At 47.6% G+C, this 22,981-nt stretch overlaps 1 protein-coding gene across 1 annotated transcript in view; it reads left to right on the forward strand.

Annotated features, from left to right (window-relative positions):
* Window positions 1-1,769: 1,769 nt before the first annotated feature.
* The window catches only part of NT5DC2 (5'-nucleotidase domain containing 2), a 51,166-nt gene continuing 29,954 nt past the window's right edge, over window positions 1,770-22,981 (forward strand). Inside the window, exon 1 of the mRNA XM_027958322.3 lies at window positions 1,770-2,067. Coding sequence (XP_027814123.1) covers window positions 1,833-2,067 — 235 coding nt within the window. The 5' untranslated portion in view covers window positions 1,770-1,832. The remainder of the gene's footprint in view (window positions 2,068-22,981) is intronic.

The raw sequence follows: 22,981 nt of genomic DNA on the forward strand, positions 1-22,981 counted from the left end.
GTTGGCGGCCGCGCCCCCTACTCTGCCACCGCCATCTTTTCTCTTAAAGTCCTGAGAGAAGTGATGACGCTGACTGATGTACTACTGAACGTGTACTGCACCATGCTCTAAAATACAGTCACACAACGCCTTGCATTTATTTCGTGATCGTGACTGATGCCTAGACTTCTAAAAATAACAGGATTTGAGATGCACTGTTGAAAGCTGAACTTTAGCATGACAAAAGTCTAAGTAAAAATCTTGTGGCAAACAACTATAACATTAATAAAAACTATCCTGTATGGGGCACTTACCGTTATTCCCAGACTACTAGACAATCTAAGAACATCAAACAAAAACTTAGAATTAATAAGAGTTTAGTAATGTAGACACAATATATAAAAACAGGCTGGAAAAGAGAGATCAAGCAGCAACTCTGGAAGGTAGCAGGGCCCGATGCTGAGCTGCCAGGCCCAAGGTGCTGCCTGGATAACCTGCCTTCTCCTGGGGCAAACCCTACCAAACCATGTGCACACACCGGCTTGGTGCCCACTCTAGCTTCTCTTGGTGGCTCTGCGGGCTGGACGCCACAGAGCGTCCATCTTCCACCCAGATGAGACTTATAGGTGGCCAAAGCCCCAGCACACACCTAGTTCACTGGGGCCCTGGGGGTGGGGGCCGCACCCACCCATCCCCACGGACCCACCTATGGCTTCCATTATCCTGTGCCAGCACTCGTCATATGACTGGCACTGTAGGTCCTCAGTCAAGGAGCAGGGAATAGCAGAATGTACACACACCCTTAAAGCCGGCGAGGCCACCGCGGAGAGCACCTCAAGGAAACAATGTCTAGCTAGCCAGCTCTCCACCGACAAGGCCCCGACAAGGCAGGTGCAGGGTAGGCCTGCTCAAGGTCCAGGACACGGATATTTGAGGAGTCAGACTCAGACAAAGAATCTGAGTGAAATAAACGCGGGTGGAGAGTGGTTCCCAGCAGGAAAGAGTAATTTCGTTTAAAATCCTGTTTGTTGATAGTGCTAGAAAAGCATCAGGGGTCCAAGCGGGGAAGCGAGGAGGGGTGCGGATCGGTGCGGCCATTTGCTGAGGTAGGAACCAGGCAGGCGAAGTCAGCCTGGCCCTCCGCCTCGCTCCACGTTAACAGGGTTCACCTGTGTGAGCAGAGAGACCGGAGAGCGAAGTGGCTGCTTCTGCGTCGGTTGCACTGCGTGTCCCGAGGTCTCACCCAGCGTGGGGCTGGCACCAGGGAGCGCGCGGGAAGAACTCTTTATTCTCTAAGTGAGTGAAACGGACTGGCATAGCCAGTCATGGGCGGGAGGCGGGGAACAGGACCCCGATTTCAGAAGTGGGGGAAGGGGCGGAGGATCTGAGGTCTGGAAGACAGGAGGTGGAGGAAGGGGCGGGAGGACCTAAGAGCAGAGAGGGAGAAGGAGGACTGGGGGTCCCAGCTAGACCCGCAGCACTCTGGCCCTCTCCTTTCCAAGCCCTGGCCGTCCGGAGCCTCGCGGGGACGGCCGTTCTTAGGAATTCCGACCTCCCGGGAGGAGGACAGAAAGAGCCGCTATGGCCTCAGCAGATACCGCAGGGGGGCGCAGACTTCTGGACCTCTCGGGAGACTGGGGGAAGGGGCCCGGCAGCCCGCCCCGCCCCGCCTCGCCCGGGACCTCCCGCCCCGCCCGGGCCGAGGGGCGCGCCCATTGGCGGACGGGCTCCGCGCGCCGCGCCCATTGGCCGGCCGCCGTGAGGGAGCACGAGGCCACCGTGGCGGGCGCGCAGTCGGAGGGGCGGCGGACTGGCCTGAGGGCAGAGGGCTGCGCGGGCGGCGCGCAGCGGGCATGGCGGGTGCGGGGCTGAGGGCGGCCGCTCGGCGCTGGATGCCGCGCCGAGACCACGGCGGGCCGCGAGCCGCCTCGTCCTCGCCCTCCTGCCCAGGTTGCGGCCCCCCGGGTCCCGGCGCCCACTGCCCGGGCGCCCCGCGCTCCGCGCCCGCCCCGGCGCCGGCCGGCGGCGCCGCCGAGCCCAGCGCACACCTGTGGGCTCGATACCAAGACATGCGGAGACTGGTGCATGGTAAGTGAGCCCGAGCGGGAGGAGCGTCGGGGGTGTAGCCCGAGCGGCGGCAAGCTCCAGGGCACCGCTTGCGAGTCGGCCGGGACACGCCGCTCCTCGGGGGAAGCGCGGTGGTGGGGCTCGCCTGAGCGCCTGAGCCCCAAGGCCCGGCTGCCCTTCGGGAGGGTGGTCCTGGGGACGCGTGGTCCTGGGGACGCTTGGAGGCGGGCGCGCGCGCGCGGGGTTTGTTCCTCCGCTGGTTCTCGGTAGCTCCGGGCTTCCTGGAGCGGCCGCCGAAAGGCGGGACCCCGCCGTCTTTTCTCAGAGTCCCACCGAAGCCGAAACGCCCCCAGCCCCTTGTTCTCTTCGGGGCCCTTAGTTGGGGCGGTAGTACTGGGGACAAAGCCGGCCGGCCGGCGGCGCTGGCCGGAGCGGACTCGGAGGGACTCTCGACCCAAAGATGCTGACTGGACTCTTCGGACGCCTCTAGAGTCGGCCCTCTCTGTCTAGGAAGAGAAGGCGTTGTTTGAGAAACAACACCAAGTCGTCCCAGCCCCCTGGAATCCAGAAGAGTTGCTGCTCCCTCGGTCGGGGCACTTTCTCCTCTGCCCTCTCCTGGGCAGATGAGGCCCCGGTGAGGCCGGAGGGCGGAGAGGGCTGGAGGTTTGTCCTGGTGTCGGGAGCCCTGCCTCTGCAGCGGACAGATGTGGTTGGCTCCGGGCCCTATCTCTGGCCAGCTGGGTGGCGCTCAGCGCGCCTCTCCCTCGCGAACCCTCGGTGTCTTACATCGGAAAACACAGTCCTGCCGGGGCCCCTGCCTCAGGGTTGTGGCGGTGACTCGGAAAGAGGCCAAGAAGGGACAGGGGAGCTTCCGGAGGAGCCCCCTCCCCCCGGGAGTGACGCGGCTTTTGTTATCTGTAAGGACAAACGTGGTCCTGTCCGGAAGATTCCGAGTGACTGATCTGAGGCTTCCGCTCCAGCAGTGTGAAGACCTGGGAGTGCTGGGTGGACAGGACTCACCTCTTGAGAAGCTGAGGCAGAACAAGAAAGACCCCCGAGAAACGGTGGTTTTGAAGTCCTTGGCCCTCTCTGAGGAAGGTCCCTACCTTACCCCCCTACTGGACAGAACACTCCCGGGGTGCCAGTGTGTGGAGATGTCTTTGCTGTGCGCCTCCAGAAGACCTTCTGTACAGCCGCCTGAGAAGCCTGTATTGTGTGTGTGGCAAGGAGACAGAGGGAGGTCTAGTGGGCTTTAGCTCTCCAGGGCCTGCCTGAATCTTCACATCTTCTCATAGACACCCAAGCTCCTCTTGATGTGATAAGGACAAGATCATTTCCAAGTTGCCCTGGTGAGTGCCAGGATGAACCAGCCCTACACACCTCATTCCTAACTCTCCCCTTCTGGCTGGTTTTTCTGGGGAGCAATTCTGGACATTGAGGCATGCTGATCCTGCTCAGTCACTTCTGACTGTTTGTGACCCCATGGGCTAGCCAGCCAGGCTCCTCTGTCTATGGTATTTCCCAGGCAAGAATATTGGAGTGGGTTGCCATTCCCTCCTCCAGGGGATCTTCCCAACCCAGGGATCAAACCCGTGTCTCCTAGTCTCCTGCATTGCAAGCGGTTTCTTTACCGCTGAGCCACCAGGGAAGCCGCAGGGGCATGCTGATGCCTGTGGGCAAAACTTTGTCAGGGAGCCAGGTCCCAGGCAAGCCCCCCCTTCCCCCCTTAACCCTGGCCTCAATGTGGCGACATTGGAAGGCTAGGCCAAGGGGCACAGTGATTGAGACAGGTGGGGTGACCTGAATTTAAATCTCAGCTCCATGGCCTACTGCTAGATGGGTTGGAGTAAGTGACTTTATCTCCCTAAACTCTGATTTCTTCATCTGGATGATGGAGGAATAAATGTGGCCACCTCGGGGAATTGGAGTGGAGACTGAGCAAGGGGAGGCTCGAAGGCAGGGGTCCACAGCCTCTGGGATGTAATGCCTGATGATCTGAGCTGGAGCTGATGTAGTAATAGAAATAAAGTACACACGAGATGTAATGTGCTTGAATCATCTTGAAACCATCCCCCCATCCCCCATGAAAAAATTATCCCTGGTGCCAAAAAGATTGGGGATCCAGAAGCAGCAGGAGAATGGCCCCCATGAGTGAGTCTCATGGCTGCCATGGGGAAGAGGTGGCCAGGAAGCTAGGCGTGGCACAGTGAGACCAGTGAACCTGGGGGGCTGGTACAAGGGGCAGCGTATCCTCACCTGTCTCTCTGCACCACTGCAGCCTTGGGGAAGAAACTGAGACCTTGTGGGCCCCAGACCTATGGTTTTCTCAGTGTAGAAGCTGGGCTGCAGGAGGCTTGGTCTGTGGGCTGCTTCCCTATCCTTTGTTCCTGGAAGGATTGTCCATCCCTGGGAACATCCTCTGGGGCAGAGGTGAAAGCTTGCATTTGGCCAGAAGTCAGTGCCAGCAAGGGGTTGCACTGCCAAGCAGACCTCTCCCCTCCTGGGGAACTACTAGACTTTGAACTGAGAGTCACAGTTGACACCCAGGAACTTGGGACCGTTGGGAAGGGACGTTGCAGAAGCGCTTAGCTTCCAAGAGAGCTGCAGGCAGCTGGGTCTCCTGTGCACCCAGGTGAGGAGTGTTCCATCTGCACCCATGAGTCTGGAGGGGCTTGCTCTGCCAGGCCCCAGGGCCACCAGAGGAACCAGCCTCACCTGTTCCCCCACCCACGCGCTGTGCTGGGCTCCGAAGGAAAGGGGATGGGGGTGGGGACTGTGTTCCTTAGGGGCCTCCAAGGTGAATATCTGTTGCATGGCCAGAGGCGTCTGCTTCGAATCACAGCTGGTTGTGTCTAAGACAAATTAATTCCCTGGAGGCCTGGGCTGTTTGGGCCTCAGCCATGCGCTAGAGGTCTCAGGAATGGGGCCATGTGGAGGCCCCAAAAGGCACCCTGTGTGGGCACTGAGTCCTGCCTGTTCCCCTCTGACCCCCTGCAAACCCTGTTTCCTTGAGGGCAGGAGGTATGGGCTCCACAGGGGCATTGCCCATTTCATCCTACATTTGTTGAGAGTCCAGGCAAGAATGCTGCCCAGAGCATGTTCTGTGGGACCCTCCTTTTATTCTGTAGTTTGATACAATTTTTATTTCCCCTTTAGAGACAAGGAAACTGAGGCCCAAAAGATAAGGTGAGGTGATTTTCCTGAGGTCACAAGCCAAAGAGGGCTTGGTTTTCTCTCTGACCTCAAAGCCCGTGCCCTTTTGTCATCCACCTCCCCCAGTGCGCAGATGGGGAAACGAAGGCAAACAAGGCCAGGACTCCTCAGCCCCTTGGGAGTAGCCAGGGGATTGGGTGGCTATTACTGTGTCCTCAGAAGGGAACAGCCTGGTCAGTGGCCCAGAACCCATCACACACGTCCCCCCTGTCGTAATTAGCAATGTTCTGTGGCTCAAGGTGATGCTGAAAATTCAGCCTCTGTGCGCTGGTGCCAAATCAAATCTCAGAGACAGTTCTGGGTGAAGCAGAAAAGATTAGCTTTATTGCTTTACCAGGCAAGGTTCCAGCAGGTTCCTGCATCGAAATACAATCTCCCAACGTGGGAGGAATCACTGAGGAATTTTGTAACAATGGCTCAAGACTGCGTTTCCTGTTAAGATTAGGGTGTGTGCAGGGCCTGCACTCCTTTAATCTCTGGGGGGCTCCTACTTTTTATTTATTTATTTATTTATTTATTTATTTGGCTGCATCGGGCCTTAGTTGCATCAGGTGAGATATTTTGTTCAGGCAAATGGACTCTAGTCGTGGTGCCCAGGCTTCAGTATTTGGGGCACACGGCCTTAGTTGCTTCAAAACATGTGGGATATTAGTTCCCCAATCAGGGATTGAACCCTGCATTGCAAGGTGAATTCTTAACCACTGGACCACCAGGGAAGTCCCCATCTCCTCTTGATGAGTTTCTCTGGTTCCTCAGATCTTGCCTCGGCGGTTCCTCCCACCCATCTCTGCATCCTTTTCCTTCCCAGCAAGTGAATCTGTCTTTGGAAATCAGAGAAGGTCATGCAAGCTGGAGTCTCTTACCTCCAAACAAGAAACGGGAGACAGAAATGATTCCCTGCTCAGAACCCCCACAAGATCCTGCTCGGTTTCACTCCCCCTTTCTTTGTCACTCCTCAGTCTTCTTGTCTTTTTTTTTTCCTGTTGGCATATAATGCTTAACCATGCTGTGTTTCTGCTGAACAACGAAGTGAATCGGCTGTGTGTATACGTTTATCCCCCTCCACCATGGGCCTCCCTCCCACCTCCACCCACATCGCACCCAAATGTGCCATCTCAGAGCTGAGATCCCTGCACCATCCGGGAGGTTCCCACCACCCATCCATTGTACACGTGGTAGTCTACGTGTGGCAGTCCTCATCTCCAGTACGTCCCACACTCCCCTTCCCACATGTGTCCACATGGTTCTTCTCTGCATTGCATCTCTGTTGCTGAAAATAGCTTCATCTCTACCATTTTTTTGGGTTCAGAAGATCCTCTGGAGAAGGGAATGGCTACCCACTCCAGTATTCTTGCCTGGAGAGTTCTGTGGATGGAGGAGCCTGGCAGACTACGGTCCATGGGCTCCGAAAGAGTTGGAAACAACTGAGCGACACACACACACGCACATACACACACACCCATTTTTCTAGATTACACACACACACAATTTTCTAGATTCCACATCTATGTCTTAATACCCAGGATTTGTTTTTTTCTAACTTCACTCTGTATGACAGACGTTAGATCCATCCACCTCTCTACAGATGACCCTGTTTCATTCTGTTTAGTGGTGGGGCCACTTCCCAGGTGCTGCAGTGATAAAAGAATCCACCTGCTAGTGTAGGCGACCCAAGAGATGCAGATTCAACCCGGGGTCAGGAAGATCTCCTGGAGGAGAAAATGGCAACCTCCTGTAGTATTCCTGCCTGAAAGATTCCATGGACAGAGAAGCCGGTGGACCGGGAGCAAAGAGTCAGACACAACTGAGCATTCCATTGTATATATGTATATGTATACATTGTATATATTCTATGTATGTATATATATACATTGTATATTTGTATGTATACACAATATATACATTGTATCTGTGCATGTATATAACTTCATTTTCCATAGACAATTAGGTCTCCACATTCTGGCTGTTATAAATACCACTGCAGTGAATATCTGGATACATGTGTTGTTTTGAACTATGGTTTTCTCAGGGCATATGCCCAGTCATGGGATTCTTGGTGGTATGGTAGTTCTATTTGCAGTTTTTTTAAGGAACCTCCATACCATTCTCCATAGTGGCTATACCAATTTGCATCCCCACAACAGAACAAGAAGATTCCCATTTTTCCCACACCCTCTGCAGCATTTATTGTGTGTAGATTTTTTGGTGGTGGTCATTTTGACTGGTGTGAGGTGATACCACGTAGTAGTTTGGATTCCCACTTCTTTAATAGTGATGTTGAGCGTCTTTTCATGTGCTTCTTGGCCATCTGTGTGTCTTCTTTGGAGACATGTCTTTAGATCTTTTGGCCGTTTTTTGATTGGATTGTTTTTTCAATATTGAGCTCAATGAGCTGTTTGTATGTTTTGGAGATTAATCCTTTGTTATTTACTCTGCAGATATTCTCTGCCATTCTTTTTCTTTGCTGTTGTTAGTTTTCATTGGAGTATCACTGCTCTACAGTGTTGCTAGCTTGTCCTGTGCAGCAGTGTGAATCAGCTGTACGTGTGCCTCTGTCCCGAGCCTCCCCTCCGCTGTCGCCATTCCACCCCTCCTGGTCGTGCGCTCAGCGAGCTGGCCTCCCGGTGCTGCGCAGCGGCCTCCCACTAGCATCTGCCTTCCCACAGCAGCGCGGCTCTGTCGGTGATGCTCTCTCAGCTCTTCACTCTCCTCTTCGCTGGAGCGTCCAGAAAGCCCCTTCTCTACAACTCTGTTTCTATTCCTGCCCAGATAAAAGGTTCATCTGTACCATTTTCCAGATTCCACATATACGTGTTAATATACATTTCCTTTGCTTTCTGACTTACTTAACTGTCTCTGACAGCTTTTGGTCCATGCACACCTCTGAAATGACACTACTATGTTCCTTTTTGTGGCTTAGTACTGTTCCATTGTTTATATGTACCACATCTTTTGCTTTGACTTTATATTTTTGAAGGACAGCTGCTCTACAATGTTGTGTTGGTTTCTGCTATAAGACAATGCTATCCCGCCCCTTTCCATCCTCGCGCTCACTAGGCGGGCCCCTGTGATACCACCTCTCACTCTCGCTATCCCCCCCCCCTTTCGATCCTCGCGCTCACTAGGCGGACCCGTGTGATACCACCTCCCACCTCTCGCTCTCCCCCACTGTGGATCCTCGCGCTCACTAGGCAGGCCCACGTGATAAGGCAGCTCCCCCGCTCTCCATCGACCGCTTGGCGTGTTCCTCTCTCAGTTCGCCGCGCTGTCTCCATCCCTTGCTGTGTCTGCAGATCTGCTCTCTACCTCAGCATCTCTGTTCTGCTCTACAGATGGGATCATCTGTAACATTTTCCTAGATTCCATATATATGTGTGTTAATCCACAGTATTTGTTGTTTTACCTGACTTATTTCACTTATTTCACTTATTTCAACTCTAGACCCATCCACATCCTGACAGGTGACCCAGTTTTGTTCCATTTTACTGCTGAGCAGTATTCCATTGTTTATATATGTAAGACATCTTTTTTTTTTGAATTGGAGGATAATTGGTTTCCAATGTTGTGCTGGTTTCTGTTTACCGTTGGTGTGAATCAGCTGTAAGTATGCATATATCCCTTCCCTCTTGAGCCTCCACCTCACCCCTCTAGGCATTCACAGAGCACCAAGCTGACCTCCCTGCGTGGCGCAGCAGCTTCCCCCCAGCTGTCTGCTGTTCGTGTGGTAGCTTGTCCATGTCACTCTTCTTTCAGTTCACTCTCCCGCTTCTTCCCCTGCTGTGGCTACACATCTGTTCTCTGTGCACAGTTCACGCCCTGCAAGTAGGGTCATCTGCACTGCTGTTCTAGATTCCAAATAAATGTAAAAAGTGATATTTGTTTTTCTCTTCCTGACTTACTTCACTCTTTATGACGTACACTGGATTCATCTACAAGTGACCCAGTTTCCTTCCTTTTTCTGGCTGAGTAATACTCATTTCTGTATATGTACCACTGTTTCTTTATCCATTCGTGTTTCCCTAGACAGGTTGTTCCCCACATAAATACTGCTGCACTGAACACTGGGATACATGTGTCCTTTTGAATTATGATTTTCTAGGGTATATGCCCAGTCGTTGGGTGGATGGGTGCTCTGATAGTTCTTTTATAGTCTTTTAAGGAACCTCCACACCATTCTCCCTCAGTTTACATCCCTACTAACAGTGTGAGAGGACTCTCGTCTCCACACCCTCTGCAGCATTGATTGTGTAGACTTTTAGGTGATGGCCGTTGTGACAGGTGTGAGGTGATATGTCACTATAGTTTTGATTTCATTTCTCTGATAATTCATGATGAACATCTTCACATCTGCTTCTCGACCATCTGTATATCTGCTTTGAGAGGTGTCTGTTTAGGGCTTTTGGTTTGTTTTTTGGATATTGAGCTCTATGAGCTGTTTGTATGCTTTGGAGAGTATTTGTTTTATCATCTGAAAATACTTTTTCCCATTTTTTTTTTAACTTTTCAATGGAAAAGTAACTACAGTGTAGTTTCTGCTATACAACAGTGTCAGTCAGCTGTAAGTATACATATATCCCCACCCCCACCCCCCGTCTTGAGTCTCCCAAGAGACTTGCCATCCCACCCCTCTTGATCTTCACGGAGCACCGAGCTGAGCTTCCTGGGATGCCTGGCAGCCTGCCGCTGGCTGTCTGTTCCACACAAGGGTACACGTCTGTCAGTGTGTTCACGTGCCCACTTCTACACCTGTGGCTCTACTTCTGCCCTACAGATAGGTTCATCTATAACACTGCTTCTAGATTCCACATATATGTGTCATGTATGATATTTTTTTCTCTTCTGATTTATTCACTCTGTATGGCAGCACTTTTATCCACGTCTCTATACGTGATCCAATTTCCTTTGTTTTTATGGTTGAATAATATTCCATTGTATATACATACCACGTTTTTAAATTTTATTTTGGATTGGAGAATAATTGCTTGCCAGTGTTGTGTTGGTTTCTGCCGCACATCAACAAGAATCATATATATATGTCTATCTTCCCTCTGGCTTCTCGCTCCCACCCCATTCCCAATCCCACCCATCTAGGTCATCACACCGCAGAGAACTGAGCTCCCTTGGTTGTACAGCAGCTTCCTGCTAGATTTCTATATTATACATGACAGTGGATATATGTCAAGGCCAGTTGCTCAGTTAACCCCACCCTCTCCTTCCTGGACTGTTTTGACAAGTTCCTTCTCTATATCTGCAGCTTTATTCCTCCCCTGAAAATAGGTTCTTCTGTATGATTTTTCTGGATTCCCCATATAAGTATTAAGATACGATATTTCCTTTTGTCTTTTCAGACTGACTTCACTCTGTATGACAAATCTAGGTCTGTATTTCTACAAATTACACCAGTTTTGTTCCTTTTTGTGGCTGAATAATTGTCCTTTGTGGATACATATATATACACACACGCACCACTTCGTTTTTTTTTTTAATGTGTTTGTTTTCAATTGGTGTAGAATTGCTTTCCAATGTTGTTGGTTTCTGCTATTGAACAAGGTGAATCAACTATAAGTGTATATATATGTATCCCCTCTTTCATGACCCTCCCTCCCACTGTCACCACCCCACCCCTTTTGCTTTTCACAGTATGCCAAGCTGACTGTGTGTTATCCGGCAGCTTCTCATTTGCTTTGTATTTTTTACGTGATAGTTTATCCATATCAGCGCTAGCTACCCTTCCAGTTCAACCCACCCTCTTCTTCCCTCACTCTGTGTACTAATTTGTTGTCTCTCTTTGTCCTTATTCCTGCCTTGCAAATAGGTTCATCTATACCTTTTTTCTAGATTCCACATACGTGTCTTAATATATGATATTTGTTTCTCTGTTTGGCTTCACTCTGTGTGACATGCTCCAGGTGCATCTACAAAACTACACGTGATCCAGTTTACTCCTTTCAATAGCTGTGTGATGTTCCATTGTATGTATGCACCACAATTTCTTTATCCATTCATCTGTCGATAGATGTTGAGATTGTTTCCATGTCCTGGCTTATAACCCGTTCTGCAGTGAACATTGGGGTACAAGTGCCATTTTTAATTATGACTTTCTCAGGATATATGGTCAGTCGTGGGATTTCTGGATCATACTGTGGATCTAGTTGTAGCTTTTAAGGAACCTCCGTTTTGACTGCATCGGTTTACGTTCCCAGCAACGGTGCCCTTCTCGCCACGCCTTCTTCAGCATTGATTGTTAGTGGATTTTTTTTTCCCTTTGGCGATGGGCCATCCTGACCCATATCATGTGGTACCTCATTGTAGTTTTAACTTGCGTTTCTCTAATAATCTGTAACGCTGAGTGTCTTTTCATGTGCTTCTCAGCTGTCTGTGGTCTTTTTTGGAGAGAGATCTACTTCAGTCTTCCTCCCATTTTTAGATCTGGTTGGTTGTTCTTTGGATATTGAGCTCCACCATCTCCTTGTATGTTTCAGACATTGATTCTTTGTCCATTGCTTCGTTTCCAAATAGTCCACCCCTCTTTTTTTTTTTTTTTTCAGTTTTCAGTTAGAGCCCAGTTGCTTCACAATGTGTTGTTGGTTTCTGCTGTACAATATGCATCAGCTGTAAATATACATCTGTCTCTTGCCTCTTAAACCTGTCCCCCACCCTTACCATTCTAACCTCTTGGTCTTCACAGAACACCAAGCTGGCCTCCCCGTGGTATGTTCGGGTTTCCCCCTAGCTCTCTACTTTACACTTGCTGGAGATATGTGTCAGTGCTTGGGTCTCAACTCGCCACACCCTCTCCTTCTCTCCTTGTGTCACCTGTCTGTGCCTTGGCAGATCTGTTCTTGCCCTGCAAATAGATTGAAATCTTTTCTAGATTCCACATATGTGTGTTCGTGTACTATATTTTTTTTCTGATTTATTCACTCTGTATAACAACATAGGTCTGTCCACATCCCTACAAATGACCCAGTTTCCTTCCTCTTTATGAATAATATTCCACTGTATGTATATACCACCATTTTTAATTTTTTCTTAATTGGAGGATAACCACTCTCCAGTGTTGTGCTGGATTCTGCTGTATGTCGGTGTGAATCAGCCGTAAGCGCACATATGTCCCTTCCCTCTGGAGCCTCCCGCTGCACCCCTGACCCTCAGCCCACGGGCCATCACGGAGCGCACGCGCAGCCTGTGTTGGGCAGCAGCTCCCATAGTTCTGTGTTACACTTGGGAGTTCGTCCATATCAGCGCTGCTCTTCCAATTCACTCCGCAGATTCGTCTGTACCACTTTCTAGATTCCAATTATATGTGTCAATATGTGATATTTGTTTTTCTCTTTGTGACTTACCTCACTCTTTATGATGTACACTAGGTTCATCTAGGTCACGACAAGTGACCCAATTTCCTTCCTTTTTATGGTTGAGTAATATGCCATTCTGTATATGTACTACAACGTCTTTATCCATTTGTGTTTCCTGATGGCTCAGATGATTAAAAAAAAAAATCTTCCTGCAATGCAAGAGACTTTGGTTCAAACCCTGGGTCAGGAAGATCCCCTGGAACAGGGCCTGGCAAGCCACTCCAGTATTCTTGCCTGGAGAATTCCATGGACAGAGGAGCCTGGCAGGCTACAGTCCATGGGGTTTGCAAAGAGTTGGACAAGAATGAGCGACTGACACTTTCACTTCACATAGACAATTAGGTTATTTCCACATCCTGGCTATTGTGAATCCTGTAGCAGTGACTATTGGGATACATGTGTCCTTTTGAATTGTGCTTTTCTCAGGTTATATGCCCAGTCATGGGATTGCTGGGTGCTGAGATAGTTCTAAAGTATAGTGGCCAAAGTATTGGAGTTTCAGCCTCAGCATCAGTCCTTCCAGTGAATATTCAGGAGTGATTTTCTTTAGGATGGACTGGTTGGATCGCCTTGCAGTCCAAGGGACTCTCAAGTCTTCTCCAACACCATAGTTCAAAAGCGTCAATTCTTTGGTGTTCAGCTTTCTTTATAGTCCAGCTCTCACATCCATACATGAACACTAGAAAAACCATAGCTTTGACTAGATGGACCTTTGTTGGCAAAATAACGTCTCTGCTTTTTAATATGCTGTCTATTTTGGTCATAACTGTTCTTCCAAGAGCAGTGTCTTGTAATTTCATGGCCACAGTCACCATGTGCAATGATTTTGGAGCCCCAAAAATAAAGTCTCTCCATTGTTTCCCCATCCATTTGCCATGAAGTGATAGGACCACATGCCAGGCTCTTAGTTTTCTGAAAGTTGAGTTTTAAGCCAGCTTTTAAACTCTCCTCTTTCACTTTCATCAAGAGACTCTCTAGTTCTTTGCTTTGTGCCATAAGGGTGGTGTCATCTGCATATCTGAGGTTATTGATATTTCTCTTGGCAATCTTGATTCCAGCTTGTGCTTCATCCAGCTCGGCATGTCGCATGGTGTACTCTGCATAGAAGTTAAATAAGCAGGGTGACAATATACAGCCTTGACATACTCCTTTCCCCATTTTGAACCAATCTGTTTTTCCATGTCCAATTCTAACTGTTACTTCTTGACCTGCATACAGATTTTTCAGGAAGCTGATAAGATGGTCTGGTATTCCCAACTCTTAAAGAATTTTCCAGTGTGTTGTGATCCACACTGTGAAAGGCTTTGGCATAGTCAATAAAGCAGAAGTAGATGTTTTTCTGGAACTGTCTTGCTCTTTTGGTGACCCGGTGGATGTTGGCAATTTGATCTGTGATTCCTCTACCTTTTCTAAATCCAGCTTGAACATCTGAGAGTTGTCAGTTCCTGTACTGCTGAAGCCCGGCTTGGAGAATTTTGAGCATTACTTTGCTAGCGTGTGAGATGAGTGCAATTGTGCAGTCGTTTGAACATTCTTTGGCATGGCCTTTCTTTGGGATTGGAATGAAAACTGACTTTGTCCAGTCCTCTGGCCACTGCTGAGTTTTCCAAATTTGCTGGCATATTGAGTGTAGCACTTTCATAGCATTATCTTTCAGGACTTGAAATAGCTCAGCTGGAATTCCATCACCCCCACTAGCTTTGTTCACGGTAATGCTCCCTAAGGCCCACTTGACTTCGCATTCCAGGATGTCTGGCTCTGGGTGAGTGATCACACCATCATGGTTATCTGGGTCATAAAGATCTTTTTGATATAGGTCTTCTGTGTATTTTGCTGCCTCTTCTTAGTATCTTTTGCTACTTCGAGAGATGTCTATTAGGCCTTTTGGCCATTTTTTATGTTGTTTTTAGGTTGTTTGTTTTTTGAATATTAAGCTGCATGAGTTCTTTGTATATTCTGGAGGGTAATCATTTGTGTGTTGTAACATTTGCAAATATTTTTTCTCATTCTTTTGTTAGCTTAGTTTTCAGTTAGAGTATAATCGCTTTACAGAGTTGTTTGTTTCTGCCTTACAACTGTGTCAGTCGGTTAAAAGTGTACATACGTCCACCCTGTCTTGAGCCTCCCTCCCACCCTCAGCATCCCGCCCTCTGGGTCATCACTGAGTGTGAAGCTGAGCTCCTATGACACCCAGCAGCCTTCCACTAGCTCCCTCTTGTACACGTAGTATCGTGTCCACCAATGTGTCCACAAGTCCGTCTTCTACACCTGGTTTCCTGTTCTTGCTCTGACAATAGGTTCATCTGTACCATTTTCCAGGTTCCACATATGTGTGAGTATATGACATTTCCTTGTATTTCTGATATAATTTACTCTTTCTGCTAACTCTGTGTCCGTCAATGTGTCTCCAGGTGACAGTTACTTCTTTCTGTGGCTCATAATCTTCTGTTGTAAATATGTACCACCTCTTTAAAATTTATTTTTAGCTGAGGGATAAACGCTTTACCGTGCTGTGCTGGTTTATGCTGTGCATCAGCATGGCTTAGTTAAAAGTATACATATATTCCCTCGCTCTTGAGCCTGCATCTCGCCCCTGGCGGTTGTCACAGAGCCCCGAGCTGGGCTCCCCGTGTTACCTGGCAGCCCCACTGGCTGCTGCACACGCAGCAGTGCATCCCCGTCAGTGCTGCTCTTCCATCCGCCCCGCCCTCCCCTTGTCAACACAGCCATCGTGCCTGTCCGCATCTCTGCTCCTGCCCTGCAGATAGCATCATCTGCACTGCTCTTCTCGAGTCCACCTAGATATGTCGCTATGAGAAACGCTGGCCTGGAGGAAGCACAAGCTGGAATCAAGATTGCCAGGAGAAATATCAGTAACCTCAGATAGGCAGATGACACCACCCTTATGGCAGAAAGTGAAGAGGAAGTAAAAAGCCTCTTGATGAAAGTGAAGGAGAGGGATAAAGTTAGCTTAAAGCTCAACATTCAGAAAATGAAGATCATGGCATCCGGTCCCATCACTTCATGGGAAATAGATGGGGAAACAGTGTCAGACTTTATTCTTTTTGGCTCCAAAATCACTGCAGATGGTGCTTGCAACCATGAAATTAAAAGACGCTTACTCCTTTGAAGAAAAGTTATGACCAACCTAAATAGCATATTGAAAAGCAGAGATATTACTTTGCCAACAAAGGTCTGTCTAGTCAAGGCTATGGTTTTTCCTGTGGTCATGTATGGATGTGAGAGTTGGACTGTGAAGAAAGCTGAGTGCCGAAGAATTGATGCTTTTGAATTGTGGTGTTGGAGAAGACTCTTGAGAGTCCCCTGGACTGCAAGGAGATCCAACCAGTCCATTCTAAAGGAGATCAGTCCTGGGTGTTCTTTGTAAGGACTGATGCTGAAGCTGAAACTCCAGAACTTTGGCCACCTCGTGTGAAGAGTTGACTCATTGGAAAAGACCCTGATGCTGGGAGGGATTGGGGGCAGGAGGAAAAGGGGACAACAGAGGATGAGATGGCTGGATGGCATCACCGACTCGATGGACATGAGTTTGGGTGAACTCCGGGAGCTGTGATGGACAGGGAGGCCTGGTGTGCTGCAGTTCATAGGGTCGCAGAGTCAGACACAACTGAGCGACTGAACGGAACTGATAGGATATTTGTTTTTCCATTTCCGACTTACTTCGCTCTGTGTAACATACTCCAGGTGCATCTACATCACTGCAGGTAACCTGATTTTGTTCCATTTAGTGACTGAGTAATTTTTCACTGTATATATGTACCACGTCAGTTTTAAATGTCTACTTCTTTTCAGTTGGAGTATAATTGCCTTAGTGCAACAGCCTGGATCAGTTGTGAGTATCCATCTGCTCCCCCGTCTTGAGCCCCACTGTCCCGTCCAACTCCTCTTGGTTTTCACGTCGCACCGAGCTGGGCTCCGTGGGCGGCACGGCAGCTCCCATTAGCTGTGTAGTTTCTGCATGGCAGCTTATCCACCTCAGTGGTACTTCTTCAGTTTGCCCCACCGTCTCCTACCACTGTGTCCAGAAATTCATTCTCCGTTTATTTCTATTATCCTGCCAAGAGTAGGTTCATCCATACCTTTTCTCTAGATTCCACGTTCCACCTTTGGGGAATACCTTTTTTCGCATTCCACCCGTGCGTGTTAATATACAGTATTTGTTTCTCTCTCTAACTTTCTTCACTCTGTGACATACTCTGGGTTCATCTTTGTCACTACAGGCAATCCAATTTCATTTTTAATGGCTGTGTAATGTTCCATTGTATATATGTATCACAGTTTCCTTCTCCATCCATCTGTTGATAGACAGGATGTTTCCATGTACTGGCTATTGCAAATTGTACTGCAGTGAATATTGGGGTTCATGTTTTGAATTGTGGCTTTCTCGGTGCAAATGTTGAATCATGAGATTATCGAGTCATATGGTAGTTCTGTGTGTGCTTTTTAAGGATCCTGCATACTGTTCTCCTTACTGGCTGTAGCAGTTTACGTTTTCAGCGACAGTTGTAGGAGAGTACCGTTTCTCCAGACCATTTCCAGCATTTAGTGTTTTCAGTTTTCTTTTTGATGATGGCCATTTTGGTTGGTGTGTGGTGATGCCTCACTGTAGTTTGAATTTGGATTTCTCTAGTAATTTGTCATGTTGAGCATCTTTTCATGTGCTTCTTGGCTGTCTTTCTCTTCTTTGGAGAGATGTCCACGTGTCTTCCCAGTTTTACATCTGGTTTTTTGTGTTTTGGATACTGAGCTCCGTGATCTCCTTGTGTATTTCTGACATTCATTCTTTGTTCTTTGCTTCGTTTGCAAATATTTCCTCCCATTTTTTTTCACTTGTGAATTGGAGTCCAGTTACTTTACGATCTTGTGTTAGTTTCTGCAGTAAGGCAGTATGAATCATCTGTGAGTATACGTAGACCCCTTCTCTCGAGCCTGCCTCCCACCCTCACCATCCCACCCTTCCTGGTATTCACCAGGCGGCGAGCTTAGCCCCCGGGGGTGTCTGGCAGTTTGAGTCTAGCCACTGCTTTGCTCTCGGTAGTGTGCGTATGGCTGTTCATTCTCCCCATCGTCTCCTTTCCTCTCTGTGTCAGACAAATCTGTTATGTACGCGTGTATCTCCGTTCCTGCCCTGCAGGTACTTTTGTCTGTATCTCTCTTCTATATTCCTTGTATCTGTGTGTTAATATGGGCTTTCCTTGTAGCTCAGCTGGTAAAGAATCTGCCTGCAGTGCAGGAGACCTTGGTTTGATTCCTGGGTCAGGACGATCCCCAGGAGGAGGGAATGGCAACCCAGTCCAGTCTTCTTGCCAGGAGAATCCCATGGACAGGAGCCTGGTGGGGTGCAGTCCATGGGGTCGCAGAGTCAATCACAGCTGAAGTGGGTAAGGGCAGCACAGCACAGACACGTTAATATCCGATGTTTTTCTCTCTAACTTGCTTCACTCTTCGTGACGTACTCCAGGTTTATCTACATCTCTGCAAGAGGCCCCGTTTCATTCCTTTTAATGGCTGAATAATTCCATTGTGTATATATACACCACAGTTTCTTTATCCATTCATCTGTTGATAGACCCTGAGATTGTTTGCATGTCCTAGCTTGTAAATTGTATTGCAGTCGACATTGGGCTATATGTGTCATTTTTTAATTATGGTTTTCTCAGGATATATGCCCAGTCGTGGAATTTCTGGATCATAGTGTAGTTCTATTTATAGTTTTTTAAGGAACCTCCACGTACTTCCTGTATCAATTTATATTCCCACCAACAGTGTAAGAAGAGGGTGTCCTTTTCTGCACACCTTCTCCGGCACTTATTGTTTTTGTTGTTTTTGATGATGGCTGTTCTGACCTGTGTGAGGTGATGCCTCATTGTAGTTTTGATTTGCATTTCTCCAAAATCACTGCAGATGGTGACTGCGGCCATGAAATTAAAAGACGCTTACTCCTTGGAAGAAAAGTTATGACCAACTTAGACAGCTTATTAAAAGCAGAGACGTTACTTTGCCAACAAAGGTCCGTCTAGTCAAGGCTATGGTTTTTCCAGTAGCTATGTGTGGATGTGAGAGTTGGTCTATAAAGAAAGCTGAGTGCTAAAGAGTTGATGCTTTTGAACTGTGGTGTTGGAGAAGACTATTGAGAGTCCCCTGGACTGCAAGGTGATCCAACCAGTCCATCCTAAAGGAAGTCAGTCCTGAATATTCATTGGAAGGACTGATGCTGAAACTCCAATATTTTGGCCACCTGATGCAAAGAGCTGACATTTGAAAAGACCCTGATGCTGGGAAAGATTGAAGGCAGGAGGAGAAGGGGATGACAGAGGATGAGATGGTTGGGTGGCATCACCGACTCAATCGACATGAGTTTGAGTAAGCTCTGGGAGTTGGTGATGGACAGGGAGGCCTGGCGTGCTGTAGTCCGTGGGTTCGCAGAGTCAGACACGACTGAGCAACTGAACTGAACTGAATAACCTGTAATATTGAGCATCTTTTCATGTGCTTCTTGGCTATCTCTGTGTCTTCTTTGGACAGATGTCTACTTAGGTCTTCCTCCCGTGTTTAGATCCCATTGTTTCTGTGTTAGATATTGAGCTCCACGATTGTATATTTTGGACACTGATTTTTTTTTTGTCTGTTGCTTTGTTTCCAAATATTTCCTTTTTTTTTTTTCCCCCTTTTCAGTTAGATTCTAGTTGCTTTACAATGTACAACAGCATGAGTCAGCTGTAAGTACACGTATGTCTCCTCCCTCTGGAGCCTCCCTCCTCTCACCCCCCTGGGTCGCCACAGGCAGCGTGCTGAGCTCCCTGTGTTGCGCGGCAGCTTCCCATTGCTCTCTGCTTTATTCACGGTACTTTGTCCATTTCGGCGCTCTTCTTTGAGGTCACCCCACCCTGTCCTCCCCCCGTTGCACATACTCATCTGTCCTCTGTGTCTCTGCTCATTCTCTGCGGGCACGCTCACCTGTGCTGCTTTTCTAGACTCCGGGTCTCTGTGTTTGTGTGGAATTTGTTTTTCTCTTCCTGACTCACTTCCCTCTCTGTGACGTACACTGGGTTCATCTGCGTCACTGCGTGGCCCAGTTGCCTTCCTTTCCTGGCCGAGTGATACTCCATTGCACGCTTGCCCCACCGCTTCTGCGTCCATTCACGTTTCCACGGGCAGGTTGTTCCCGCGTCCCGGCTGTTGTAAGTACTGCAGCAGTGAATGCTGGGATACGTGTGTCCTTTTGAATTAGGACAGTCTTCTGAGGTTATATGCCCAGTCGTGAGATTGCTGGGCGCTATGATAGTTCTGTTTATAGTTTTTTAAGTGACGTCCATACCATTTTCCATAGTGGCTGTACCAGTTTTACATTTCCGCAACATTGTAAGAAGGTTCTCTTTTCCACACCCTGTACAGCATTTATTCTGCGTAGATTTTTTGATGGAGGCCATTGTGGTAGGTGTGAGGTGATACCTCATTGTAGTTTTGATTTGCATTTCTCTAATAATTCATGATGCTGAGTATCTTTTTATCTGCTTCTTGGCCATCTGTATGTCTTCTTTGGAGAGTTGTCTATTAGGACTTCTGGCCATTTTTAAAACAAATATTTTTATTTGGCTTTACCAGGTCTTGGTTGTGGGCCTGTGGATCTAGTTCACTGCCCTGGGGTGCCCCTGTATTGGGAGTGCAGAGTCGTAGCCCCTGGACCACCGGAGAAGCCTCTTAGCCATTTTTTGATTGGATTGTTTGTTTTCTGAATATTGAGCTCCATGAGCTCTTTTAATCAAACAATTACCTAATTGTTTACTTAATTTTTTACAATCAAACAGTTACCTAATTAGGTGACAGCAGCCACCTAACCTCTGGGTGGCTTTATCTCGGGGCTTTCTATTCTGCACCACTGATCTGTGTTTTGTTCTTGTGCCACCTGTCATGATTAGTGTCGCCTTTTGTTTTCTAATTCATCTTTGGCTACGCTAGGTCTTCACAGGTGGAGCAAACAGAGCTGCTCTCCAGTCGCAGTGGCTTCTCGTTTTTCAGAGCCAGGACTCTCGAGTGTGGGCTCCAGTGGTTGTGATGAACAGACTGAACTGTCCTTTGGCATGTGGGATCTTTCTGGAACAGGGCTCGAACCTGTGTCTCCTGCATTGGCAGGCGGAATCTTAACCACTGGGCCACGAGGGAAGGCTACTGTAGCTTTGTGGTGGAGTCTGAAGTTGGGTGCCTGAATCCCCCACTTCATTTCTCTCAAGATGGGTTTGGCTATTTAGAGTCTTTTTTGTTTCTGTACACATTGTAACATTTTTTGTTAATGTAACATTGTTTGTTAAGAGTGTCCTTGTTAGATTCCCTTAGGGATTGTATGGAGTCTGTAGAGTGTTCTGGGTAACATAGTCATTTTCACTTTATTGTTCCAGGAGAAGAACAAGGCATATATCTCCATCTGTGTCCTCTTGATTTCGTTTTATAGATTTCTGAGTACAGGTTTTCTGCCTCCTTAGGTTTATTGCCAGGTATTTTATTCTTTTTGTTGCAGTGTTAAATAGGATTGTGTCGTTCATTTCTCTTACTGCAAGTTTTTGTTGGTGTGTGAGAATGCAAGAGATTTCTGCGCATTAATTTTGTGTCCTGAAACTTTACCAAACGGATTGTCTCTGGCGGTCTTCTGGCCGCACGTTTAGGATTTTCTGCGCATAGCACCATGTCTTGCGCAAACAGTGACAGCTTTACTTATTTTCCAACTTGTGTTCCTTTTATTTCTTTTTCTTCTCTAATTGCCATGGCCAGGGCTTCCAAGACTGTGTTGAATAAGAATTGTGAGAGTGAACATCCGTCTGTTGTTCCTGATCTTACAGGAAATGTTTTCATTTTTTTCACCATTGAGAATAATGTTTGCTGCGGATTTGTCATATATAGCCTTTATTATGTTGAGGTAGGGTCCCTCTGTGCCCGCTTCCTGGAGAGTTTTTGTCATAAATGGGTGTTGAATTCTGTCAAAAGATCGTTCTGCACCTATTGAGTTGATCTTCTGTTTTTTATTCTTCAATTTGTTGATATGGTATATCACATTGGTTTGCATCCCTGGGATAAATTCCACTTGATCATGGCATAGGACCGTTTTAATGTGTTGTTGAATTTGGTGTTCTAGTGTTTTTGAGGGTTTTGTGTCTGTGTTCATCAGTGATGTTGGTCTGCAGTTTTCTTTTTTTATGAAATCTTTGATATCAGGGTAACGGTGGCCACATTGAATGAGTTTGAGGGTGTTCCTCCCTCTGCCATTTTTTGGACGTGTTTGAGATGGATAGGTGTTTGCTCTTTGTATATTTTGATAGAATTTGTCTGTGAAGCCATCTGGTCCTGGATATTTATCTGTTAAAAGCTTTTATTTTTAACGACAGTTTCGACTACAGTACTTGTGATTGATCTCTTCATGCCTGTCTGTTTCTTCCTGGTTCAGTCTTACAAGGTTGTCCCTCTCTAAGAATTTGTCCGTTTCTTCCAGGTTGTCCATTTTATTGGTATATATTTGCTTCTACTAGTCTATTACGATTTTTTATATTTCTGCCATGTCAGTTATAACTTTTCCTTTTTTCATTTCAAATTTTACTGATTTGAACCCTCTCTCTTTTTTCTTGATGAGTCTACTTGAGATTTATTAATATGATTTACCTTTTCAAAGAACCAACTGTTAATTTTATTGATCTTTGTTATTGTTTTCTTTATTTCATTTATTTCTGGTCTGATCTCTGATTTCTTTTAGTATCTTTGCGTAATTTTTTATCCTTCTTTCTCTGATTTAGGTGTGAGATTTGTTCATATACATATTTTAGTTATTTTTATTTATTTATTTAGGCTGGGCTGGGTCTTTGTTGCATGCCAGCTTTCTCTGGTTTCAGTGAGTGGGGGCCACGCTTTACTGTGGCGCGGTGGCTTCTCCTTGTAGAAGGTGGGCTGTAGGTGTACAGGCGTCAGTAGCTGTAGCATGTGGCTTCAGTTGTGGGGGCAGCAGGCTCAGCAGTTGTGACCCGCGGCCCTAGAGCACTCAGGGTTCAGTAGCTGTGCCGTGCAGGTTCGGTAGTTGTGGCCAGCTGCTCTTGAGTGTGGTCTCCGTAGTGTGGCACACATGTGATTGCTCCACAGCATGTAGACTCTTCCCAGGCCAGGGGTCAAGCCCGGGTCCTCTGAGGGGCAAGTCGGACTCGTATCCACTGTACTACTGGGGCTGTCTTAGATTGCTTGAGCGTCTTGCTTTTTGAGGCTAGATTGAATTGCTACAAACTTCTTTCTTAGAACTGCTTTTTCTGCATCCCAGAGATTTTTGGTCAGTGTTTTTATTATCGTTACTTACTTTGGGGCTTTTTGGC

The sequence above is a fragment of the Ovis aries genome, chromosome 19 (genome assembly GCF_016772045.2).
Source record: "Ovis aries strain OAR_USU_Benz2616 breed Rambouillet chromosome 19, ARS-UI_Ramb_v3.0, whole genome shotgun sequence".
NCBI classification, from domain to species: domain Eukaryota; kingdom Metazoa; phylum Chordata; class Mammalia; order Artiodactyla; family Bovidae; genus Ovis; species Ovis aries.